The sequence below is a fragment of the Acomys minous genome, assembly GCF_964271855.1.
Source record: "Acomys minous genome assembly, chromosome: 13".
NCBI lineage: Eukaryota > Metazoa > Chordata > Mammalia > Rodentia > Muridae > Acomys > Acomys minous.
The window spans coordinates 56,307,669-56,333,745 of NC_140495.1; the positions used below are offsets into that span (position 1 = coordinate 56,307,669).

Genomic DNA, 26,077 nt, shown 5'->3' on the forward strand with positions numbered 1-26,077 from the left:
CACCTATAGGGAACATTTCTGACCTCAATCTAGACTATAACTGGTAACTCTTCCACTAGAGCTAATATTGACATAGCCTGTACGGTGAGTAGGCTGTGTCCTCCTGTGACTCCACAGAGGCAGGAGGGCCAGGTGTGCAGCGCTGTCCTCTGCTTCATGGCCAGTTTAAGGGCAGCTTGGTGTCGTGTCCCGGCCCGCTGGAAAAATCAAACCAGGGTTCACCTGAAAGAGGGAGTGGGGATTGAAAGTAGGATACAGAGACACGAGAAATAATGAATCAAGTCAGGAAGTTTCTGATCAAGTTTCCCCTTAACGCCCAACTAGTAAGAATATAGAGAGAGCAAGGTCAATAGGATCTATTCTTAGCTCACTCACCCTAGCCCCTAGGCAAGAATACAATACCCAGAATCCTCTCTGTAGAACTTCCTAGTTCTCTGAGTAGTTCCCTATAAGAACTTCCTTGAACCTCTGGGTGGTTCCAAGTTGGGACTTCCCTACTTCTGTCAAAGGTAAATAGTCCAAGGGTAGCCTAGAACACAAGACCTCGTGAGGCAAAGGTCAGCAACTCAAAGGTCACAGCATGCAGCCTAAGCACAGGATTTCTGACATGGCAGAGTTTGGCATGGCTCCCCACAGCTTGGAAAGGACACTAACAAAATCATCACAGACACAGAAGAGGATTACAGAACGCTGAACACTTATAAGCCAGAGACTAAACCTACCAAGGAGAGATGAAACAGCCCTGTGACATGAAAGTTGTTGTCACCTCACAAGGGCTCTTCTCTGCCTGTCCCCAGTCAACAGTGAGCGGTTTGAAGACAGAGAATTCTGCAACCTCATGTTTTTAGCTTCTAAAACTGGTCTTTGGAAATGCCAACAAAATTAGCAATCTAAGACCTGTGCTAGAAACACTAAACGGGACATAAACTGCAGCGCAGTTACAGTGACGGTGTGGAATGGGTGATACCGTACCTGTCGTTACATCAGATGCGCTTGAGTGGTTATTGTGTGCAGTGCGCACTGCAGTGTGCTTCGCTGATGTCCCCTGGGGTTCTCTCGGCATTTCCAGAAGGCAGGCGTTTCTGGTTTCCCACCGTCTAGATCAGGAAGCTCGGGCAGAGCCGTTTTAAGTTCTTTGGACAAGGACACATAGCTAGTGTGTGATAGAGTGGGGGTATGAAGCAGTGCGTGAGGCTTCTGGGTTCCAAACTGCGTTCTGTTTATTATACACGTGGGTCAGAGGTTAACCTGGACAGTTCTGTTTATTATACACGTGGGTCAGAGGTTAACCTGGACAAGAGAAGCCACTGGAGGCGTTCCGAGGAGGAAGACACTAACATTAAGGATTGGTGGCTTCCAAGCTCATCAGGAGGGTTAGGAAACCTTAGGTGGGAGAGCCAGTGGGGTGAAGTCAGTTATCAGAGAAGCAGTAAGCGCAAGGACTGTAGCAAACTGCTAACAGTAATCTCAGGCGCCTGCCGCGCCTGCAAGTGTTTTTCAGAGCGATGCTGGGAGCCCCTGCAGAAGGCGTGGCAGCCATATGTTACAGCAGGTGCCACTGCTGCTTTGCCCTGGGAGCCACAGTGGTTGTTACTCTCTGACCTTCCGAGCATCCTTCAAGTGCCTCTCAGTGGTAACACCTAAGTGAAAACTGTGCTGATGGGGCTTTGGGGAGATGCAGTCCCAAGGCCTCTAGCCCTTGTGACACAGAAGGAATGGTGTTGTCTTCGCATGCCTGGCTAAAGGCATGCTATCCCAGGTAACCCCAGTGTGCTCCCAGGAGCTCAAGAGAAGGCCAGGAGAGGATGCAGGGTCTCCCGCACTGCCCATGGTCTCTGAAAACATCTGTAGAATTCCAGATTACGTCACAATCCGTAAGCTAATTAGTTGGCAGTGGTTTATCCTCGGCTCTGAGAAAGCACACGGCTTCCCTTAGAGCATTGTCCTTCTTGTTTTCTTTCTTACTTTAAAGAGCACAGGGAATAGAAGTGAAGGGCTGCGCACAAAGCAAGTCCCCCCCCCCCCCCGACCACTAAGACTACATCCCAAGTCCTAATATACTCGTATTCAAATATTCTATTACTCAAATAGAAGATGGGGGAAGGGTTAAGCCAGGTGAGCCAATATACAGTGCTAGCATGGTGTACTAGTTACACACAAAACTAGGTACAGAGTGGGCCATCTTGTCCTGTCTGTGAGTAGTGAGGTAGTTATCCAGTGGAAATTAAGACCATGAGTCTCAGTTACTGATGAGTTATTTGGGATGCAATCCATTTAGATTTTCTTTTTAATTTCACAGTATCTTAGCCTGGATATCTTATAAACAACAGAGGCTAGGAAGTCAGCAGTGAAGACACTAGATTGAACACCCGCTTGAGGGTCCACGTTCTAGTTCATAGGCAGCATCTAGTTCATAGTTGAGCCTTTGGATGCTTGGTCTCTTTGGGCCCTTTGCTTGTTGGCTTTGTACTGCTGAGAACTGGAGATTGAACCCAGGGTCTTGTACATGATGCACCAGCTGTCTACCAGTGCGCTGCATGCCCAGCCCTGGCATCCTTCATAAGGGCAGAGATCCCATCCGTGACAGCCCTGGGCTCATTCTAATCGTCTTCCAGTGCTCCCAACATTGGCGATTAAGTTTCAACAAAAGTGACGACCATGATAATCTAAATATTGATGCCTGCGGCCGGTCCAGCGGCACCAGAGCCTTTAGGGATGTGGCCCTCAAATCAGTATGTTCAGAAGCATTGCAGACTGTACTGCACCTTCATTGAGCACCCCTGCAAGGCTGTGGGGTTGACACACACTTTTTACCTAGATGGTCTCTTTTGAGCCTTCACCGTCATCCATCCCGTTTTGTTAATGGACAAACTGACCCTTGGCGGTAAGAACTTTGTGGAAGGTCAGAAGCTGTCCTTCAGCTCTTCTGGTATGGTCCTTCTCATCCCATGGATGGCGCTTCTTAACCCTTATCACAGTCTAGAATCGACAACGGAACCTTCAAAAGTCTGGACACCCGCCTTGTACTGCAAGCCTATTAAATCAGAGCATGCCGGTATCAATACTGTTAAAATTCCCAAATGATCCCAGTGTGCGGCAAAGCTTGGTAATGGCTGAATTGCTGCGTTCTCACGCGCCATGATAGAGCTTAAAGTGCATGAATTTGTTAATTGAGAGATTATGTTTTGTCCTCCTTCCTAATTCTAACAGCTTACCTGGTCAAACAAATCCCTTAATTAGGGACTCTCTTCACAATTAACATGTCAGTAACAACAGCCACAAAGCACAGAGGCTGGCATTTCAGACCCGAAGACTAATCACAGTACCCTACGTGTATCTGACCCTCCTAATGTCAGCACATAGTTACATCAAGAGTTACCAGCTCATTAGTTAGCAAGCGGAACACGTACCAAGCTTATCAATTAACTGATAGTAGTTAATATTCAACATCACAGACTTGAGCTACATGAGGACGAACGAAGACCCTCCTATTAAGTACAGGGCCTGGTAAAGAAGTGCCCATCATTGGATCTGTACAGCCAAGAGCACTTTATGGCCCTCGCCTGGGCCCTCTGATCTCTGCTGTATTGTCAGCCCAGGAACGGATTGTATCTTACACATACTGTGTCTGCATCCTCGCGTCCTTAGAAACTCGATGCTTTGATGCCAGAAACACCAAGCTCAGAAGCTCGTTTTCTAGAAGTCGGTTTAACATAGATAGTAATTTAAAAATCATCTAACATAAAAAGCATTTCCTGTTAAAGTGCTGTTCCTAAGCCTCTGTTGTCTTTTGATCGAAACGACAGAGTGCGTACAGCACTTCTCTTCCTGTAAGTCGTAAGGGAAGAAGCACTTTTAAAGTCTAATGTGCTCTGGAGGAGGGGGTGCAGCAGTGGTCTGCATTGCCCTAGATGGAAAAGATGGAATGTCTTCTTGTCGTCACAAGCACAAAAGCAGCATGTGGCCCTTGGGCAGGGGGAGGAACTATGGGATGCTCAGGGGAAGGGAGCCCCATGTTCCTACCCTCTCTTCAAACTGGCCCATTTTGGGCTGCCAGTTCCAGCAGCTAGAATTCTAAAGTGAAAAGAAGAATCTACGTACTTGAAAATAAACAGTACATTTTTTAAAAGGCTAAGAATTTCAAATAGTCTCAATGGTTTACTGAATGCCTCTGTTACACCCAAGAAAAAGTGGGCAGCCTCCGTTTGCCAGGTGGTCGGGGTTTACACATGTGTCACAAGTGACCTCCTGTTCTGCTTTCCTAGGACACAACCCCTAAATCCAGTGCCCAAAGCCTGTGCTGCCCACGTGTGGGACACTTGTAGTTATCTCATCCATTTCTGGATGCTTCTGTGATGTCAGTGTTTACAGGTACACTGCGGTGTGTCACACACACAGACTCCTTGAATTAATAGCAAGATGAGTCAGTGTCACATTTGTCTCAGACACCGTGAGCCACCAGGGTGCCAACACCTAAGGGAATAATAGTCAATGGAGATGCGCCTCCTCTCAGCCACCACACCATTGTGAAAGTTGTCACTTCCACAGGCTTGTCTCTTGCACCCTATCAGTAAGAGATCTGAAAACGACAAAAGGACTGAGGACAGGTTGGGAACTTGAACACCCTCACCTTCTGACCAAAAAAAAAAAAAAGAAGGGAAAAAAAGTGTCACCTAATAGCTACACGTACCTGTTGAGCACTTAAAGTATGTATGTTGTGATACAGAAATACCATATCGACGTAGATAAAAATATATTAACCTCACCTACTTATTGTGAATATCGCTATTAGAAAATGTCTCACATTTCTTCTGTTGGATGGCTGGAATGGTGCCTACAAAGGCTCACCTCAAGTCACTGGCAGTGGTCTTCACAAAGAGACACACACAACACTTTACTACTATCTGCCAGCCCACCAGTTGTTCTTTGATGCTTGGCAAATTATCCCTCAACTTCCTAGCTGGAGACACCATCTATTATGCTACTGTTTCATGGGTGAAAAATCTGGGTGTGACCTACCTGGTCCTCTGGCTCAGGGTATGTCATGGGCTACAAACACAATACCAGGCAGGACTGAAGTCATCGCAAGGCTTGACTGGACAAAGATGTACCTACAAACTCATCGCTGTGGATACTGGCAGGGTGCGGTTCCTTGTGGGTTGTTGGGCTAAGAGTCTTCGTTGCTTGTTGGCGCCCACCAGAGGTGCCATCCTCATTAGAGCAGTCATTCCGTGACAGCTTGCCCCATCAGAGCAAGCAGCGTGATGAGCAAAGCGACACACACACACACACACACACACACACACACACACACACACACACACACACACCAGCCAGCAGAAGCCACCTAATCTCTGAATGCTTTCCCATCACTTTTGTCCTGGGCATTGTGTAAGGGAGGAAGCAGCCGTAGGGATCATGGAGATTGCTGTGTTCGGTGCAGATTGCAGGACTCCAGCTAGGGTTAGTCATCACACGTGGTCACTTTGATAACGTAATAGGGCCAATGTCCTGTCTCTACCCTGACTTGCTAACACGCATTAGGAAGTACAAACGGTTATGAGTGGGGAGGGAGCAAGTCAGGACAGGGATGGGAGGAGGAGATTTAACTAAACACATTTTCCTATGTGGTAAGTTTTAAGGGTGTGTGTGTGTGTGTGTGTGTGTGTGTGTGTGTGTGTGTGTGTGTGTGTGTGTGTGTAAACCAGGGTCTTGCAGATGCTACAGGCATATTCTACCGCTGATGTACACCGAGGCCTACATGTATAGAAAGCAGGAAAAGAGGGAAGATCCCAGGAAAGGAGGTAAAAGTCCCCGGGCCCCTCCAAGCACTGCGTGTTCATCTGGTGCTCTCTGCTTGTGCAGTGCAGTAGCCTTTTGCCAGCTGCTGTCTTCCCCTGACTCCTGTAGAGCTCAGGTATGCGCTCCTCCAGGAAACTTTTGCTGAGCCCTCGGGCCTCCAGGAGTCTTTCTTTCCTGACACGGAAGCTCAGAGCGCCATTTCTGCCTCCTGCTAACTAGACGCGCTCTTTCTCCACCATCTGCCTGCACTTTGACAAAGGGAAGAGCCAGTGCCTTCAGAGCAATATGAGGAGACCGAGGCCACCCCAGCCAGCTGTTTCTTTAGCAGTGTGGCAACTATATCCCAAGGGAGTGTATGACTTCCCAGCACTCAGAGCTAGTCAGTGACAGACGTCAAACTGAGACGCAGGCCACCTGCAGCGCAGCGCTCACACCACGCCTCTGACCGTCTACTCTTGCCTCTCATCTCCTTTGATTTCTCTCCATTAATGACATGTAGATGAAGATGCTATCGGGAAAGGCAGTTGATACATACACTCGTCCAGAATCTTACCTGGGACCCTAAGTGAGATGGGCTTTTGTGAGGGTCCTTTAAGGGTGGAAATGAGAGGCGGTTCCTGCCCGAGAGCAGGTCTCTGTAGCCCGAGTGCTCGATAAGGAGGGAAGAGCCCATCGGATGCCGTCATCTCTAGTTAACAAGCGTGTGAACAGAAGAATCTGTTACTTTTCACTCTGGGGTGCACATGGCAGGAGCAGATCGTGGTGCTCTCACTGGCAGCCAGAGCAGGTTGTGGGGAGGAGATCCGTGTGAGCAAGCGCTGTGTGGCTTCAAGTGACGGAGATCCCTGCAGCCAAATACATTCCCACTGGGCATTGCTGGGTCATCTAGGCCACCTTGTCTTGACCCTGCTTTCTCCATGTGCCTCCAGGCGAAGTCACCTCATCCATCTTCACCCAGCAAGTACTTAGTTATCAACCCCCCAACAAGAGCTTCTCTGGGCTTTTCAGTTCCCAGTTCCCAGAATGCTCTGGGCAAAGTTGTTCCAAATAGCTACAGGTAGGAAGGTGGTCGTGTCTTGATGAAAATTATCCAGCCAGGTGGTGGCAACAACAAGAACACGGGCCTTCAAAAAGAGTAAAATGAGGGGCTGGAGAGATGGCTCAGTGGTTAAGAGCACCGGCTGCTCTTCCAGAGGTCCTGAGTTCAATTCCCAGCAACGACATGGTGACTCACAACCATATATAATGAGATCCGGTGCCCTCTTCTGGCGGGCAGGCAGGCAGAACACTGTATACATAATAAATAAATCTTTAAGAATAAAAATAAAATGAGATGCCTGTTACTCCCTCCAGTGCTCTAGGGCATTGACTGTGCTGCTTAGGAATGCCTGCAAAAATGTAGGCCTGTCTAACACATAGGATGCCTAGCTTTTTGTTTGTTTTTATTTCATATATGTCCCCTCCTCCACTTCCCTACCTATCCATTTTTCTCTCTCAACCTCCCTCTCTCCCTCCCTCCCTCCTTCCTTCTCATTAAAACAAAAAGGGGAAATCAAAACCTATACGCTAAAGCCCTACCAAAGCAAAACAAAAGTCACCCGGGCACAAATGGCGTTCTTTTCGTGTTGGTCAACTACTCTGGGCATGTGAAGTGTTCTAACACACCAAATGACACTCCATCAGAGAAAACTGACTTTTCCTTTCCCAGCAAGTATCAATTTCAAGTTGTACTAACTGGTTTTATGTCAACTTGACACAAGCTAGAGTCCTTTGAGAAGAAAGAATCTCCCTTGAGAAAATGTCCCCCCCTGATTAGCCTATGGGAACGTCTGTTGGGCATTTTCTTGATTGATGGATTCGTGGGGGAGGGTCTAGCTCACGGCAGGAGGTGCCACCCCTGGGTTGTTAACCCTGGATGGTATTTGAAAGTCTACCCCAGCGAGAGCTAGCTCCTGACTCCTGGGTGCTACCTTGAGTTCCTGCCCTGACTTCTTTCTCTGCTTGGTGGACTACAAGCTGTGAGATGAAGTTAACCCTTTCCTCCCCGAGCTGTTTTTAGTCATGGCGTTTTATCACCACCATAGAAGCTCCAAAGACAGGCCATTGTAAAATACTAATTGCTAGGATGGACATTTGCATAAGTGACTATAGTTAATGAAGATTCACACACATTGTCTCTGAGTAGATATAGACATGATGAATTCATAGACAAATCTCAGATTGGTGGAGACAGCAGTGAGCACCTGCTGTAGAATCAAATCCGGAAAAACAGCTCAATTAAAACTCAGATTTGTCTTAAAGCCATTAAGATGGAGCAAAATGAACTTTAAATAAAAGACTGAAGCATCTTCAGCGAGCCTGAGATGACAAGTAAATCAAGAAATCCTATCAATTAAATAAACGCCCTACTCCACGGAGCAGCGTCATTACAGCCTACGGAGGAGGCATTGACTGTGCAGGTCAGCAGCGCCTCAGTGCGGTGACGAAGCCTGGGAGCAGTGGGCACCTGTTCCAGGCTGCTGTTTCTGCTCCAGGTGATACGAGGTCCCAGAAAAGTAGGCACCAGCTGCAATGAAGCTGTTTCTCGTGCCCCTTAAAGAAAACGTCCCCTGTGGGACATTAGTCAGTGTTAAGTCGCAGAGTTTGTAGCCAAGCCCTTCTGGTGAGAGGACTAGTTTGCCCAGAAATAGGTAGCTGACTGCCAAAGACTTGAAGCGCTGAGAAATGGTACAATGGCCGCGCTGCCTTGAATGGCGTGTGGGCAGGATCCAGCACTGGGAGATGGCGTGTGTCAACACAGGAGGCAACATGTGCCGGCGAGTGTCCTGCTCTTTCCCTCACTTCCAGAAAGGAACTGTCCGTGTGAGGGAATGTGTGGCCAGCACCACACAGACCTGCCTCTGGTGAGCCCTGTCTCCCTACGTGGAAGGATGAGACCATTAGCCAGTAACTTCAAGCCTCCCGGCCCCTGAACTTAGCATCACACTAGGATGATGGTAAGACGCTATTGTCTTGCTGTGGTGGAGAGAGGAAGAGCTCCACCCCCTAAGCCTGATGATCTGAGTTCAAACCCTAGAAGCTGCGTGGTAGCGGGAACCAGCTCCTGCAAGTTGACCTCTGCGATGTGCATACCATGGCACACTTGGGAGTACATGAGGCTATGCTCGCATGTAAAAACAAACACACACACACACACAGTATTTTTTAAAGAGAAACTGTTGTCTTAACATATTTCAAGTTTTGAAAAATGAGTAAAGTTATAGTTAGTTCAGTCGCATGCTAAAAAGCCCTGGCCACATCCTGTGAGTATCACAGATCTCAGTCCCTGCATCCGTCTCTGCCGCATCCTGTGTATCTCGGTGTCTGCATCCATCTCTGCTGTGAAGCTGCCACGTGGTGCTTTCGGCAGTCTGCAGCTCTTTGGGTATTGAGGCAGAAAAGTCCAGCTTCTCAACCCCTCTGGTTAGACTTCTGCTCTCTGGCCTTGATTTCTAAAAGTTTAATTTTATCATAGCAACATCTTTGCTGTCATTAAAGTGTACCTCAGTGACTTCTGCCTCCCAATGACCAGCCAGCGACCAACCGCTGACTCTCAAGGGCAAACCTCCCTAGATGCTGGCCTAGCAGGCTTGTTTTCTGGCCCTTGTAGACCTAAATCAGCTTTTAGAAGCTAAAACATAACTTCCCCACTGTAGTCACTTGGCCTAGTTTGCCCATGTTTTTGTGACGTCTTTGCTTCTCACCTTGTTTACCTGTGTGAGTTTCTTAAGCATTCAGAAACCCTATCACCTCGTCGACATTGCTGTCAAAAATCCTGTTGTCCCTTGGCACCCATGGAGGATCGATTCTAGACCCTTCCTCTGATGCCAGAATCTGTAGACACTCTAGACTCTTCTATAAAATGTCTTCTAATTTGCATTTTACATGCAACTCACATCTTCCCACAGCTTTACATATTGCCTATAGCACTTTGAACATGAAATATAACATAAATACTATGTTCTGCCCTATGGATAGAAGGCAGTGGCCCAAATGTGTACATGTTCAATTGCAGTTGTTTTTCCAAATGGTGGTGGTGGCGGTGGTGGGTGGTGGTGGTGATGGTAGTGGTGGCGGAGGTGGTGGCGGCGGTGGTGGCAGTTGTTGTTTTTGTTGTTGTTTTTCCAGACAGGGTTTCTCTGAGTAGACTTGGCAGTCCTAGACTCACTCTGTAGACCAGGCTGGCCTTGAACTCACAGAGATCTGCCTGCCTCTGCATCCCTGAGTGCTAGGATTACAGGTGTGTGCCACCATGCCTGGCTTTCCAAATGATTTTGATCAAGAAGAAAGAGTTTGTTTCTTTTCTTCACTGTGAGATGGGAGAAACAAATTTATTTCTTAGCCTCATGGAATCTAAATCAGGATCTCCAAATATAATCTTCATGTTCCACAGGGTGAACAAGGACATCATAAGTCACCTACCCCCAAAGCTGAGACATTTCAGGGAGAACAGTCCGTGCCCTGACAGCCCCTTGTCCTCAGTTTACCCCCAAAGTCCCTGAAATAACATTAAAACAGCGGTATCTGCCTGTGATAGGCCTGTACCTGACCTTTACGACCATAAGCACATTTGGCAGCAATCTTCAGAAGCTGACTTCAAGGAACACATTGAGTTCTTTAAACACAAGAACTCAACAGCTTCCAAACCTGTGTCTGGAGCCATGGGCCCTGGGCCAGGGGAGCGCCCCGCCCCCCCCCCCCCCATTCTCCTAGACAGAACAGCTTTCCATGCACAGAGCACATTTGAGAGGTTGTGTTTCTGAGCAAGATTCCTTTGGCAGTGGACGAATCTGCAAACAACTGCACTGTAAAGAACCAAGCTGACAAGAACAGTTTGCATCACTAAGAATGGCAGAGCGTGCAGTGGCATATTTTTTGTCTACTGTCTACCTTTATGGACTTGTTGCCAATGGCAGGCCCTATGGGAATGGCTGGTGGCCTGTGGGAGGAGCCCTCGTAAACGCTTCAGAAGTGCCCTGCTGTTCATTGAGTTCCGCTCCCCACGTCCGGAGCAGCTAACTTCTCCAGCCCTGGGGCTGTCAGGACCCTACATAAATGTCACATGACTCAAAACTATGGCTACAGGACCCTCAGCACAATTCTGCTTGCTCCTCCTCTTTCTTTTACCTTGAGTACCCCCCAGACAGGTCTGAGAACACAACCCAGCCCTTAGGCCTGGAAAACATTGAACAAATAATTGTAAATTTTCAGCTTCCCAGGGAACAGCTCCTGTGTGGTTCTGTTTTTCTAGAACTGCTAACTCTGAAGGAGCCCCATCTCACCCTGTGATTGTTGTGAGGGTTAATTTTTGTGGTGTGTCTATCTGCTCTTTCCTAAGTACAACAGAGAGAAAACACTTAAGATATCAGGGTGAGGGGGCTGAAGAGATGGCTCAGAGGTTAAGAGCACTGACTGCTCTTCTAGAGGTTTTGAGTTCAATTCCCAGCAACCACATGGTGGCTCACAACCATCTATAATGTGATCTGGTGCCCTCTTCTGGCCTGCAGGTGTACATGCAGGCAGAGCACTTACACATAATAATAAATAAATCTTTAAAAAATACATATATATATATCAGGGTGACAACATAAATGAAGTACATACTTCTGAAAGGCAGTGTTTCAGCCTCTAAGAATCTGCATCTTTCTGTTCCTCCCTTCAGAATGCTGGAAGATGACCTGAAACTAAGTAGTGATGAAGAAGACAGTGAACAGGTAAGATCTCCTTCTGCATTGCTGACTGATAGATGAAGCACAGATGGGGGTAAACTGAGTCACAGACACACTGAAACCAAGCTGTTCTGTGATATGGGACATTGTGGCTGCCACGCATGAGCTTCTTTGCAGTTGGGCCAGGCTATAGAAATGTCTTGAGCTTGGTTCCCATTCAAAGCTTTGACCCTGTGATTTTTTTTTTTAAATGGCATAGAGATGGACAATCACGTTTCTAGTGAAATGATAGAACTGTGCTTCTCTAGAAGTAGATCTCCTGCCTTTTCTTCCTTTTTTGGCAAAGATAACTGGCCTTCTTGAGATCAGGCATGGGACCCTGCACTCATCAGCATGCAGCATAGAGGCTGTGCCATTAAATATTGAGAAGCCTTATACAGACATTATTAACAGTGAGAAGGTGCGAACACAGAGGTGAGCGAAGATGATGAATAAAAAATAATCACGCGCAGTCTCGGCTGTTTGTCTTAAATGATAAATGTGCTTGAAATAGTCTCACTTGCTGTTGATTTACCAGCTTGAGACATCAGTCAGGGGGCTATAAATAGTCTTGTGATCAGTCAGTTAAGGTGAAAAAATACCCACTTAACATTCATCACATTCACTTCTGCATCTCGGGAAACATTTTCATTTTAAAGCAGATTTCAGAACACTCACGACAGCTTTTCTGCCTCTTTTCATTCGCCCCATCCACCTACCTGTGTTGCATTTTGTTGGATTTGTATGAACAGGGTAGGTTAGGGAGACAGTTTAGAGAGTTTTCCTTTTTATGTCATCTTTCTACGTCAGGCTAAATACATGTGCCACTCAGTTGATTCTGAAATAGTAGACTCCGATTCAAAGGTACCATGAGATGTTGTGCACATGACTTGCTCCCCAGACATGCAAATACAAATAATGTTTATAGGCAAGAGTCGGAAGAACGCTGCTGAGAAGTGGGCCTGAGCAGAGTGTGGGCACAGGCTCAGGGGAGGTGCCAGGATGAAAGGGGACTCCATGGTTGGCAAACAGAGCATCCTGGGAGAGGAAGATGAGCTGGGCAGAAAGGGCCCCAGGAAGATGAGCTGGGCAGAAAGGGCCTCAGGGCTGGAGGGCTTCCGGGATGCAGTAACACAGTGATTTGTTTCTAGATGTCCATCCCAGGCAGAGTAGAGATGCACTTCTAATTTAGTTTTCTCATCTATGTGGTTGGAAGAAAATGACTTCATCTCTCCATTTTATGCCGTGGAGAGATTCAGCTAGGTGCCTTCTCAAGCATGCCGTTTGTGTATGTTTTCTATTAGAAAAAGGATTCACAGGCTAAACGGTTTCTAGAACTATTTGCAGGAAATGCTTCCAGTGAAAACACAATTTAAGAAACTCTGACATAAACTCTGGTGCCCCATATTTGACCGCTTCCCCGTGGTGGGGAGGCCTGGTGGCACTCAGAGAAAGGACAAACAGGCTACCAGGATGAGACTTGATAGATAGCCTATGACCATATAGTTAGGGAGGAGGTTCCCCCTCAGTCAGATAGACCTAGGGGAGGGGAATAGGGTGAAAGCGGGAGGGAGGGAGGAACAGGAGGATACAAGTAAGGGGAAAACAATTGAGATGTAATCTGAATAAATTAATTAAATAATTAAAATTTTTTTAATAAAAAAAGAAACTTGGTATTAATGTTGTACTATCAGATTCCCTAAGGCCGACCACATCCTCTGCTTTACTGTCTGCTTTCCAGTGTACAGTTTTTGGTAACGCTGTACTGTGAATACATGGGTCAGACCCTTTACTCTCTTGCATTTCGACCCTTGTATGTATTTCACTGTTTTTGTAAAAGGAGCTCTCTGAATGAATGATTTTATACAGTAATCTGGAAGGTATCAACAAGAGTCCAGACAGTGTTTTTGCATGTGATACTTTAAGTTAAATTGTTGACATTAATTATATTAAGTTACCCTACTTGGTTCTAAAGTATATGCTTGTATAATCACAAAATCATAACGCTCCCATGGTTTTTACTGATTAAATGTGTTTGTTGATTGCCTGGGGTATATAGTGTATTCTGTTTCCTCTCGTTAGAGGCCGGTGGGCTCACTCTTTGGTGCACAGCTGAAGACAGTGACTCTCTCCCCTTCCCCCCAGATTCTGTCAGTTGCCAGTTGTTCCGCAGGGAAAAGATGGGGCTCCCTGGGTCCTTTCTGATCCGTGATTATCGGTTGGCATCCTTTATCTTCCCAGATTAGGCTACGGTAGCTTCTGTGAGGTCATGGTTTTGTGATGTATAGATCATGGCCCAGAGATAGCGCTCACATCCCCGCTCCCTGCCGTCCACCGTCTTCAGGGAAGGTAGCAGCCCCTTAGTAATGAAGCCCACAGGAGCCTTGCTGCAGGGTCCAGTTCTCTGCTCAGCTGCGGGTAGCTTTGCAGCACTGGGCTGGCTTCTCAACCATAAAGCCCGTCAATGCTCCACTTAGGAAACTGGAAATCTCCGTACCAGTTACTCTTCTTAATGCCGTGACAAATGCCGTCAAAAGCAGCTCAGGGAAGGGGCGGTTTGTTTGGGCTCACAGTCTGAAGGCGTGCAATCCAAATACCACCGTGGCAGCGGGATCCCGAGGCTGCTGGCCACGATGCTCCCACAGTCAGAAGAGATGAAGCTATGTGGTGAATGATTGAGAACGATGCCCATCGTCTGGCCTGCACACCACGCCGCGCATGCTCTCACACGCACAGGCACGCATGCCCATCGTCTGGCTTGCACACCACGCCGCGCACGCTCTCACACGCACAGGCATGCATGCCCATCCTCTGGCCTGCACACCATGCCGCGCACGCTCTCACACGCACAGGCATGCATGCATGCTGGAGTTTTGTGGGAGTCGGGGAGAGTGCCTCTCGCATTAGCCCAGGCAGACCTCGGACGTTTGACACTCACCATCCCTCCGTTTCTCCAGTACTCAGTGTGTATCTCTCCATCTGCATGCCCACTGCATACCCTGGCTGACCTGTGTCTAGAGAAAAGTGCTGAGCCCATCTTCCTGCCACATCCTGTCCTCATTCTCCGCTTGACAGCCTCCTTCCCTCCTGTTACAAGAGGTTGTGCCCAGGTGCTGTCAAAAATTTGTTCCATTTCCTCTACTTCTATGGAACTTGCTCTTCACCGGCCTTCTCCTAAGGATAACTCTCCTAGCCCAGCTGCTCCTTGGGAACACCACTGATACCTGTGTCTTTTCATCCTTTGCCTTAGGAGGAAAGTAGTGCTGCTGACCACTCCTGTTCACTGCTTCCTTGAAGGGGCCTCTCTCACCTGTGCCCCTCCCCTCCACCTCTCACCTGTGCCCCTCCCTCCCCTCCACCTCTCACCTGTGCCCCTCCCCTCCACCCCTCACCTGTGCCCCTCCCCTCCACCCCTCACCTGTGCCCCTCCCCTCCACCTCTCACCTGTGCCCCTCCCCTCCACCCCTCACCTGTGCCCCTCCCCTCCACCTCTCACCTGTGCCCCTCCCCTCCACCCCTCACCTGTGCCCCTCCCCTCCACCCCTCACCTGTGCCCCTCCCCTCCACCCCTCACCTGTGCCCCTCCCCTCCACCCCTCACCTGTGCCCCTCCCCTCCACCCCTCACCTGTGCCCCTCCCCTCCACCTCTCACCTGTGCCCCTCCCCTCCACCTCTCACCTGTGCCCCTCCCCTCCACCTCTCACCTGTGCCCCTCCCCTCCACCTCTCACTTGTGCCCCTCCCCTCCACCCCCTCACCTGTGCCACCTTCTTCCACCTCTCACCTGTGCCCCTCCCTCCCCTCCATCTCACCTGTGCCCCTCCCCTCCACTCCTCACCTGTGCCCCTCCCCTTCACTTCTCACCTGTGCCCCACCCCTCCACCTCTCACTTGTGCCCCTCCCCTCCACCCCTCACCTGTGCCCCTCCCCTCCACCTCTCACCTGTGCCCCTCCCTCCCCTCCATCTCACCTGTGCCCCTCCCTCCCCTCCATCTCACCTGTGCCCCTCCCCTCCATCTCACCTGTGCCCCTCCCCTCCACCTCCCACCTTTGCCCCTCCCCTCCACCTCCCACCTGTGCCCCTCCCCTCCACCCCTCCCCTGTGCCCCTCCCCCACCTCCCCTGTGCCCCTCCCCTCCACCCCTCCCCTGTGCCCCTCCCCCACCTCCCCTGTGCCCCTCCCCTCCACCCCTCACCTGTGCCCCTCCCCTCCACCTCTCACCTGTGCCCCTCCCCTCCACCCCTCACCTGTGCCCCTCCCCTTCACTTCTCACCTGTGCCCCTCCCCTCCACCTCTCACTTGTGCCCCTCCCCTCCACCCCTCACTTGTGCCCCTCCCCTTCACCCCTCACCTGTGCCCCTCCCCTCCACCCCTCACCTGTGCCCCTCCCCTCCACCCCTCACCTGTGCCCCTCCCCTTCACTTCTCACCTGTGCCCCTCCCCTCCACCTCTCACTTGTGCCCCTCCCCTCCACCCCTCACCTGTGCCCCTCCCCTCCACCCCTCACCTGTGCCCCTCCCCTTCACTTCTCACCTGTGCCCCACCCCTCCACCTCTCACCTGTGCCCCTCCCCTCCACCTCTCACCTGTGCCCCTCCCCTCCACCCCTCACCTGTGCCCCTCCCCTTCACTTCTCACCTGTGCCCCACCCCTCCACCTCTCACCTGTGCCCCTCCCCTCCACCCCTCACCTGTGCCCCTCCCCTCCACCTCTCACTTGTGCCCTTCCCCTCCACCCCCTCACCTGTGCCACTCCCTTCCACCCCTCACCTGTGCCCCTCCCCTCCACCTCCCACCTTTGCCCCTCCCCTCCACCCCTCCCCTGTGCCCCTCCCCCACCTCACCTGTGCCCCTCCCTCCACCTCTCACCTGTGCCACTCCTCACCTGTGCCCCTCTCCTCCACCCCGCACCTGTGCCCCTCCCCTCCACCCCGCACCTGTGCCCCTCCTCTCTCCCTGACCCTTCTTCTACTGCTTTGCTGACTGCTGGTTCTCCACATGGTGTTGGGATCTGACAGTATTCACTCCTGCCTTCCCTTTCTAGTTTTACTCTTTTGAGCATCCTTGTCCCCCCTCATGACCTTCAGTTTTTATGTAATGGCCACTTCCATGCAGCCTCGCCGCAGAGCACTCTCCTGGACCACAGAGCTACGTGGCTTTTCTATCTGATTGTCTCACAAGCGTTCTAAGCTCTAGCCATGCCAAACTGAACTTCTGGTTTTCACCACCCCCTCTCACCCAAAAGTGTCTGTCTTGTGGTCATTCCCATTTCCAGAGCTAGCACGGCCACAGATGCACTGCTCAAGCCTAAAGTCACAGGACTCAGTCTCCACAGCCCCTTGTGCCTCACTCAGGTGCTCCTCAGTTCTCTGACTTCTACAAAGTTAACTTCCAAACTTACATATTAGTCTGTAGTCTGCCCGTCTCTTTCCATCCTTACTAGTTTAAGCCAGCTTGAATGAATGTTGCCATGCTACATCTGTAACACAGTTTGTCCTCAAAGATCTCGTAACAATTTACACCAGAGCAAACCATTTTCTCACAGTTTTATTTACGTGTCTCTCCTGATGTTTACATGTGTACCTCATGTGTGCAGTATCCATGGAAGCCAGGGAAGGGCACCAGATCCCCTAGAAGTGGAGTTAACTGCCACTTGTGGTGCTGTCCAGTGTGTGTGCTGAGAACCACACGTCAGTCCTGTGCACGAGCAGCAAGTGCTCTTAACTCAGCCAGCTCTCGCGTTCCCAAGTCACTTTTTGATCTAAAATCGGAAATGGATTTCCTCTCCCACCTGTAGAGAAGTGCAGTGCTCACAGCCTGGACTCCATCTACCTTCAGCCTGGCCTTGTCCACACCTTCCCCTTCTCCTTAGCTTTTTCCAGCACTTCAGCCCCATGGGCTCTCTCTCAGCTCTTCCAACAAGCCGTGCTCAGCTGCTCGAGGCTCCCACAGGCCTCTGCTCTGGGTGTTTGCCTGGTTGACACCCTGTGCATACCGAGAGTACGGCATAATTCTGCTTCCTCAGAGAGGCCCTGGTGTGCCCTTTCCTCAGTAACATTCTTCTAGGTCTCATCCTAATTTCAGTTATATTGTATGTGTTCACTTTAGACAGCAGCTATATCCACCAGCAGAGCTGGTTGATTCCTGAGGACAGAGACTGTCTAGGTCAGTAGAGCTGATGCCTGTTGAATGGCTACATCAATAAACACAGAGAACTGCCTTAAATCGGGGCTCTTTCCTACGGACCAGTATCCAGAAGCAAAGATGGCCTTTGTCCTGCCCTTATTCCTCTTACTAAACACTGTTTTGTTTTGTTTTGTTTTTTTTCAAATCCTAAACATTAAATAAACATGTTGAGTGACAGGAGAAAAATGCAAGACCCAAGATCATAAAGCAGCTATACATGAATTCACAGACAACTTGCCTAGCCGAGAAAAAGGTGTTTATTCTAGCCGCACGGAGACACTGCCCATTCCTTACACCCACTCGTCTCGTGTCAGGCAGTGTTAAGGTTGCAGATTCTGTAAGTCCTCTCAAGCTGGGGCCCCCAAGGCCTGGAGGATGGGACCGCCTCATTGTCCTGCTCAAAGGGAGCAGAATTTTAGTTCTGTTAACTTGACAAGATTTACTTGAAAAGCTGGCTATGGCACCTTTGGAAGGAAACCATGGTGTCATGGTGGCTCTCGGACCATGGTTTGAACAGATCTGAGAGTCACGTTTCTTGTTTGTATGCAACGGATTCCAGTGGTTAATTTTCCCTGGGAAAAAATGTGCAGAAATCAGAAGAGTGGCTGAAAGGACTGACCCCTGAAGGCAATAAATAAAGCCATAAAGATATTGCATAATGGATCTGGAAGGCAGGGGGATTGTAGTGTGTGTCTTATTACCATTTGGTCAAAACGATCATCTCTACCACTTGAGTCTGGGAAGGCTTTGGGGATGAGGCAGAGCAAATCTCTAGGCAGAGTCATCGCAGCTGAGGCGTGAGGAGAGGACACATGATTGAGACTTTTGGCAAGCAGTAGCTGAGATAGTGTCAGCTACAAGCAGGGCTTCTGAGATGAAAATCCATCGCTCAGGGAAAGCGAGGGGAGGGAGCAGCGATCCACGCTGAATGGCAGCGTCTGTGCCTGCAGCTCCGAGTAATCCCATTATCCACACAGATTGGGCAGTCTTTTCGTTTTAATTATATAAGTGCATTTTTCTCTCTTTAAACAAGTGTAGTTTATCCACTTAAACTGACTGTTTTAATTTTACAGGCAACGATCATTGGGTTTAATCTGTAGAGGGGAATTTCTCCATCCACCTAATTGATTTCTCAACACAATGAGGGAAAGTTACCTTTTAGTCCCCAATCAATATTTGGAGAGCATACAATTAATTTAATAGATATCTATGTCATTAGCATAAATCTGCAAGCCAAAGAGGCAATTATTTTCTTATTTATAATGCAGAGAGTAATAATCTTGCATGTCAAGGAGAACCTAAAGCCTCTCACCTCTAGCACATCCAGACTGCAGGTGAGGCCCTGCTGAGCCCTGACAGGAGGCGACAGCCATTGTGTTTCCCTGGTCTCTGATGGAGTGGCAGAGAAATAGCCCTGTCTCAATTCTGGGCTGTGCCCTGTAGAGGCCACCGATGACTCACACCAGTGTGGGGTTAACTATTAAAAGCAGATTTCTGCTCACCCCACCCTCTCCTTTTCAATATGACAACTGCGCAACAGAAAGCAGAGCTTTGAAAATGCAGAAAAGGAAAACTTGAAAGGCATTGACAGTGCGCGTCAGTCGGTGAGCACGTGATGAAGTTAACTGAAGGAGATGCAGCCAGGAAGTAGACGTCTGTGCGACCCAGGTCCACTGGACACGTTTTTTTCTTCTCAGCCCCAGCTTGGTCGATGTGGAGGTTCTTGGCCCGTGGAAATTTATTGCGCACAGAGTCGATCTGCATTCAGGCAGCCAAGTCTGAATAAATAGAGTCATTGTGCATGTCTGGGATTTGTGGCCAGGGTCCATCCACTCAGCGTGACACTCACATCCCAGGAGATTCATAAAAGCCAACACCCTGGTATGTGCTCTTGAATCCTGCCAAAGCTGTGCGGAATTATATAAACAGGAGTTAAAGCAGTAATCAGGACCAGGTTGGGGGGGGGGGGCACAGCTCCAAAATCAAGTTTCTCTTCCATGAGAAATGGAGTGTATTAGAGATGTTATTTGTAGCCAAACAAGAGCGAGACAATTTTTGCATAAATCATCCCCCCAGAATAGTCTTAAGCACCGACTTAAGCTCCACATAACCATGCAAGCTGCTGGCTTGTTGCTTAAGATGAATTGCACATTAGTAATATTTGTTATGATAATTTAACCACAAAAAAAAACTTTAAGTAAAATTTCAATGCCAAAAGAGCCTCTTTCCTAAAGGACTGTGCAAAAAGACTACATATTACATATTTAAAACCCAGTAGGAACACTGGGGGTGGAGGGCATGGGGGAGGGAGAAGAGGGCTTGTGTTTCTAGCCTTGTTTACCTGGGTAAACAGTCAATAGCTCTGCTGAGTTACTTTCCCTTCTGCGTGGAAATACGGTAGCTACAGTTGCAGGGCACCTGCTATCAGAGCTTTGTCATACCTGTCAGTCACAATCAAGAAAGCAAACCTAAGTCCTCAGCAGGAGGGCGACCTTGGTTATCAGCCTAACACTCAGTTGGGTAATACCCATCCGATAAACAAAATTCTACTCTCATCCAAAGTAAATGAAAATTTCATTAACAAATTACAGCAACCGGTGTAAGCATTTGTGAAAGCCACACATCCGGTAGGCGGGAAAAGGGGAAGCCAAATTCTCCTCTTTCCATTCTAATCGGCTGTGATTTCCAAAATTGAAATAGTTGATTGAACTGTCACTGTCCCCACATGTGGGTGTGAAGCCACATGCGCTGTCTCCTCACGTTTTTAGAGACTTTGGGGTCCAGGTGAGGTTTGCTTGAGCCCAGGCTGAAGAATGTGCCTTGGCAAATGGAAATCTGAAAAGTGAGAAACTTAAGTTAAGTTCTATAAAAATTAAAGGATGGTCCAGTGAGTGCAGGATAGCAAATGATCATCACAAAAACAGGAAACCATGGTCTTTGCTAAAATTGTAGAGCTCACACAAGGGACTTTTTTTTTTTTAACTGAGGCAAGGTTTTGCCAATCACAGCCATCACTGGCACCCACCTGGCCCCTCCATTCCGGGAGCTCAGGGAGACACAGCTGATGGCCCAATCTCAGCAGGACTGTTAGTTGGCAGTGAACATGGAACTCTCCCTCCAGAGCACATACCTTTCCCTGAGAGGGATGACCCTCCATCCTCTGGTTTTGATGATGTGGACTTTGGGGTTTCTGTTTGTTTTCTGCATTAGTTGGTTGGGAAATGTCAGTGTTTAGAGTGTCGGCTGTCTGTGTGTGCCAGCACACCTCTCCAGGTGTGCATGCTAGTGTATCTCTCCAGGTGTGCATGGTGGCGTCTCCTGCAGTTAGGTCTTCAGGTGTTTGGTCCACACAAGCATATGGGAAGTTTTGTTTTCATTTTTGTTGTCCTGATTTTTCTCCGCTCCTGGGGCTGGTTATCTCCCATGCACAGCTCTTCTCTGGAGACTCTTAGCCTAGAGAAGCACGCAGACAACCCATTTGTGATTCAAGGGCTCTTGGCCCTTTCCGGTTCTATCCAGACCAGCTCCACAGCCCACGGGTTATGCTGAATGGAATAAACTCAACTCAGTTGTTAGAACTGGGTCTGCGGCACCCCTCAGGTGAGCTGGGTGCCCAGACAAAGCCCCCACGTTGTTAGGGAAAGAGACCAGCTTTCCAGCTGGAGTGTCCAGGCACTACAGACTTTATCCTTGGTCAGAGGGTGAGCTCGGAAGGGTGAACACACCCTGAAACAGAAAATGCATTTGACTTTTTTTTCCTGGCTCAGTTAGCGGCTATGTCTTTTTCCTATTGGCTGAGGTCAGACTCTCAATCAATTCAATTAGAATTGGCAAATAAGACATGAGTGGGGAACCGGGAAGGGACTACTGCCCAAAAAGGAAAGCAGTACAACTCAAGGCCACCAGCTTTCTAGAATAGAGCATTGGGCCTTTGTGTAAACAGATGTCTTGCTGGCCAGGAATGATTAAAACAGTTGCATAAAAGTCTTACCTGCAGAGGAAGATTAAAAGACCTTAATTTCTTGTCCTAAACCCTAGTTTTATAGTATTTGATAGAAATGACTCATGTTTAGTTTTGTTGTTGTTAGTTTTTTGTTTTGTTTTGTTTTTTTGTTTTTTTTGTTTTTTTGTTTTTTTTAGCAGGAGCTCTCTATGTTGCCTTGGCTGCCCTGGATTCACTTTGTAGACCAGGCTGGCCTAAAACTCACAAAGGTCTGCCTGCCTCTGCCTCCCGAGTGCTGGCATTGACGGCATGGTTGCCATGCCAGGCTACATTTGATATTTCTTACAATCATTACCACAGCTGAAATATGGGAGGTCCAGGTTTGCCAGGATTTCTCCCTGGAGGGTGGGTCAGCACTGTCTCTGGGTTTATCTTCCTTCAGGATAGACTTTGGTTGTAAAAGTACAAGGCAGTTCTAAGAAGAGTGCATGCACTCGCACACAGTGGCTGCAGAGCCGTGTCCGTATAGGAAATGAAAGCCGATAACAAGCTCAGAATGGTTTCGGCTTCCTCTTGCATACCTGGTTCAGAAAGTACAATTGGGATATCTTCCTGACCAGGACAAACCTATTTTTACTTTCAAACTCTGGGTATTTTTTTTTTTAGTAGCACAGACTGAATGAAATGTAAAGCCAGACAGATATGGGTTCTTCAGTGAGATTGCAGTTAACACAAAGCTACCAAGATTTTATTATTTCGCTTTCCTGTGTGGTCTTCATGTAAAACCATGGTAACGTGTGGAGACTCTGCACTCACAGGTGTTGACAGTGGGACATTCGGGAAGTCCACCAGCGCATCTTACTAAGGCAGCCAAGGGACGCTTGCAAAAGCTCCAGAGGCACTTGGGAACTCCTGAAGTAGGAAGTGACTCCCCCTAGGACCCAACTCCTAGAGCAAAGAGGCCCTCGGAGAAAGTAGTAGAAGCAGAGCCCAGCAGGAAGAGTGTGGGTGAAGGGCGGAGAGAGCATAGTGGGGATGAGGGTGCGTTTGGGCAAGTCGGATAGTTTCACATGTTCTCCAACACAGTAGAGATAACTATGGCTGACAACAGTCATCCACAAATTTCAACGTAGCTAGTAAAGATTTCGATTGTTCCCGACACAAAGAAATGACAAATGTTTGAGATCATGAAGATGCCATTATCCTGATGTGCTCATCAACAAGTTTGGTGACAGATCACACCACTGTGACCCCGTGTGTGTGTGTGTGTGTGTGTGTGTGTGAGAGAGAGAGAGAGAGAGAGAGAGAGAGAGAGAGAGAGAGAGAGAGAGAGAGAGAGAGAGAAAGAAAGAAATCGTATGTCGGAGTTTTAGATATATATAATTAAATCACAGTTATCAATAAGCCATCACCAACTGGACCTTGCTCAAGTTGTGGCTGCTTTCAACTTGCCACGTGAAGAGGTTCTACAAGCAGAGTAGCCAGAGCCCAGATGAGTAGGCCACAGAGCTGCGGTGGGTCACGTAGGGTCTGGTAGAGTGCTTGGAACATCAAGCTCTAATCCCTGCACGTGTGACTTTCCATGGGGACAGGAATGCTTGATCTGTCCACAACCCAAGCCTAAGTAACCAGCTAGTCCAAAGCTTACAAAGCTATGTCAGCTTTGTATATTTCTTACCAGCATCACCTTCTTACAAAACTTCAACACAGCAAACCCAGTGACCCCATACACAGCCCAGGCTTAAGTCTAACGCAAACTCCAGCAGTCCGGAGGGACTCACCAGATAGCATAGAACTTGAGATTTGCTACCAGTAACTGACTTTGTTCCTTTACCTTACTACTGTATGCCACTGGATCCTCGAAGAGATGTACCTACTATGGTATGACCTAGAGGCCAGAGAGCCTTCTAGAAGGTGAACCAGCACCTGATTTAGACCTGTTTCCTAGGCTCAACATCCACATTCCAAATCTCCCAATGTCAAAAGCAGAGCTGTAAAGGCATACCCTCCCATAGACACTCTCCTGGCAGCTCAGCCAGCTTTAGGTGTCACCACTCCCTTGTGATTGCTGTCCTTAAAGGTGTGAATACACAGGTGGGCACGTGCTTGCATGTGCATGCTCTCTCACTCTGAAGGTGTGAACACACGGGTGAGCATGTGCTTAAATGTGCATTTTTCTCTCCCTCTGAAGGTGTGAACACACAGGTGAGCATGTGCTTGTATGTGCATGCTCTCTCACTCTGAGAAGGCACAAGCGTCTTGCCAGTGCTGTGTCCCAGAATCCAAAAGTTTTCTGCTACCCTCACAAGGGCCCCACCCCCACCCCCGTCAATTCTGAGGGCAGGATAGGTTGACTCTCCATCACCCAGAAGCAGCACGTTTTATCAATTAGGTTAGCTCTGGTGACTCTAGTGGCCTTTGGTCCTCCCCCCACACCCCCAACCACAGCCAGGCTTGTCCCTTCTTTATCCAGTCCTGTCATGATGCACCAGAGCCCAAGTCCACAAGAGAAATACCACCCAGAACCGAACAGTCACAGGTAGTCCAGAGTGGGCCTCCAGCAAGTAAAATGTCCTGGAGATGTTTAACAAAAGCCCACGTGCCTTCTTTAACCCACCAGAAGACTCAGTCATGCGACAAGACACTCTTTACACCCTCTAAATGTAAGCAAGTGCTTTCTGCTGAAGAGGAATGCACCCAGGGAGTGTGGGAAGCCGGGATTAACCCCTCCTGGCCCTTTGCCCCAGTGGCGAGCTTCACAGTGGTTAGTACCTAACTCCTGCTACAGACCAGAGTTTGGGGGAGGAGGGCACCAAGGAAAGTTGAAGAAGCAATTAGCAAAAAGAGAGAGCAAGAGCTGGACCTCAGAGCTTAGGCAGAACGCAAATCGGGGGAGACGTGCTTGGAAAGAACCCGAAAGCCTTACAAACGTTGGCTGCCTCTGACTCCAAGAGCTGCCATGCCCTCATTCAGCCGCTGGCTTGCTTTACTGATGAATTCTGCCACCTCTGAAACTCTGCCTTGTCCTTAGGAGCCACTCAATGTGAGTTTTATACAGAGCAAGCAGTATTCGCACAGAGCAGACTTTATGAGAACAACCAGACAGCCAGGGGACTCAGCCAAGCAGGGTTTTCTCTCCTCCTCCCTCCGACTGCCATCTGGTTAGCGTCTCCGTCTCCGTCAGTCACTCTCAAAGTGTTCTTACACGAAGCTTAAGTCACATTGTCCTCAGTGGCTCTGCCTGACCCCGGCATAGAGCAGGGTAAGGAAAGATCCTGTTGAACAGAAGCCTCTGGGGCCTCATTTCTAGCAACCCAGAACGGAACAGTGCTGATGCTCACCAAGGAAAACACAAGGGGGGCTTCCTTTAGAACAACAGCAAAATGTCGGTCCAGAACCTTAAGCCATATGGATCAATTTTGTGACTTTTGTGGGTACTTTGCCGAGAGGGGAGGGTATCTGTGTATGTATATTCATGTGCGTCTGTATGTGCATACATGTGAGGAGGCCAGAGATCCACCTCAGGTGTTATTCACCATTATTGGGAGGGAAAAACCCCAGTTTCTCTCTTTATCTGTAATTTGCACATTAGGATGTGATGGCTGAATTAGAATAGGATGGCCCCAGGGATCTGCCTGTCTCCCCCTTCCCAAACTTATAAATGTGTGCCATTACTCCTCCTCCTCCTCCTCCTCCTCCTCCTCCTCCTCCTCCTCCCCCCTCGCTCCTCTTCCACCTTCCTCCCCCATCCTTCTTTCCCACCCCTTTCCCTTCTCCCCTCCTCCCCCATCTGTCTGTCTGTCTGTCTGTGTGTGTGTCTCTCTCTCTCTCTCTCTCTCTCTCTCTCTCTCTCTCTCTCTCTCTCACACACACACACATACACACACACACACATACACACACACGCACACACATACACACACACACACACACACGCACACACGCACACACATGCACACACACACACATACACACACACACACGCACACACGCGCACACACACACACACACACACACACACACACACACACACACACACACATACACTTCTTAGGGAATGTGGGCTCTGGGGCTCAAACATAGGTCCTCACACTTAACACCAAGCGGAGCCGCCTCCCTCCACCATATCGTTGGCGGCTTCATTTGCTTCGTGTTTGACATCTTCAGGCTAACATTCCCAGATCCCATCCACCATCCGCACGTAACGTGCGTAGGCAGCTTGGACGTTAACGACACAAGACCTACTTCACTTTGACTCCTATCCCCACACCCCCAGTCCCACACCTCCACCAGTGCTCTCCATCCACACCAGGTGCCCAGGCCCGATGTCTGGTGCTGATGCCATCCCTGAGCTGGCCTGCCATATCCTTCCAGAGACAGTGCCCTCAAGAAGAGCTGCAA

The 26,077-nt window shown here is 49.0% G+C and overlaps 1 protein-coding gene across 7 annotated transcripts in view; it reads left to right on the forward strand.

Annotated features, from left to right (window-relative positions):
• AFF3 (ALF transcription elongation factor 3) overlaps positions 1-26,077 on the forward strand; it is a 476,201-nt gene that overhangs the window by 371,459 nt on the left and 78,665 nt on the right. For all 7 annotated transcript variants that reach the window (XM_084754113.1, XM_084754109.1, XM_084754108.1 and 4 more), the window contains one exon: positions 11,504-11,555. In XM_084754113.1, the coding sequence (XP_084610239.1) occupies positions 11,504-11,555 (52 nt within the window). The remainder of the gene's footprint in view (positions 1-11,503; positions 11,556-26,077) is intronic.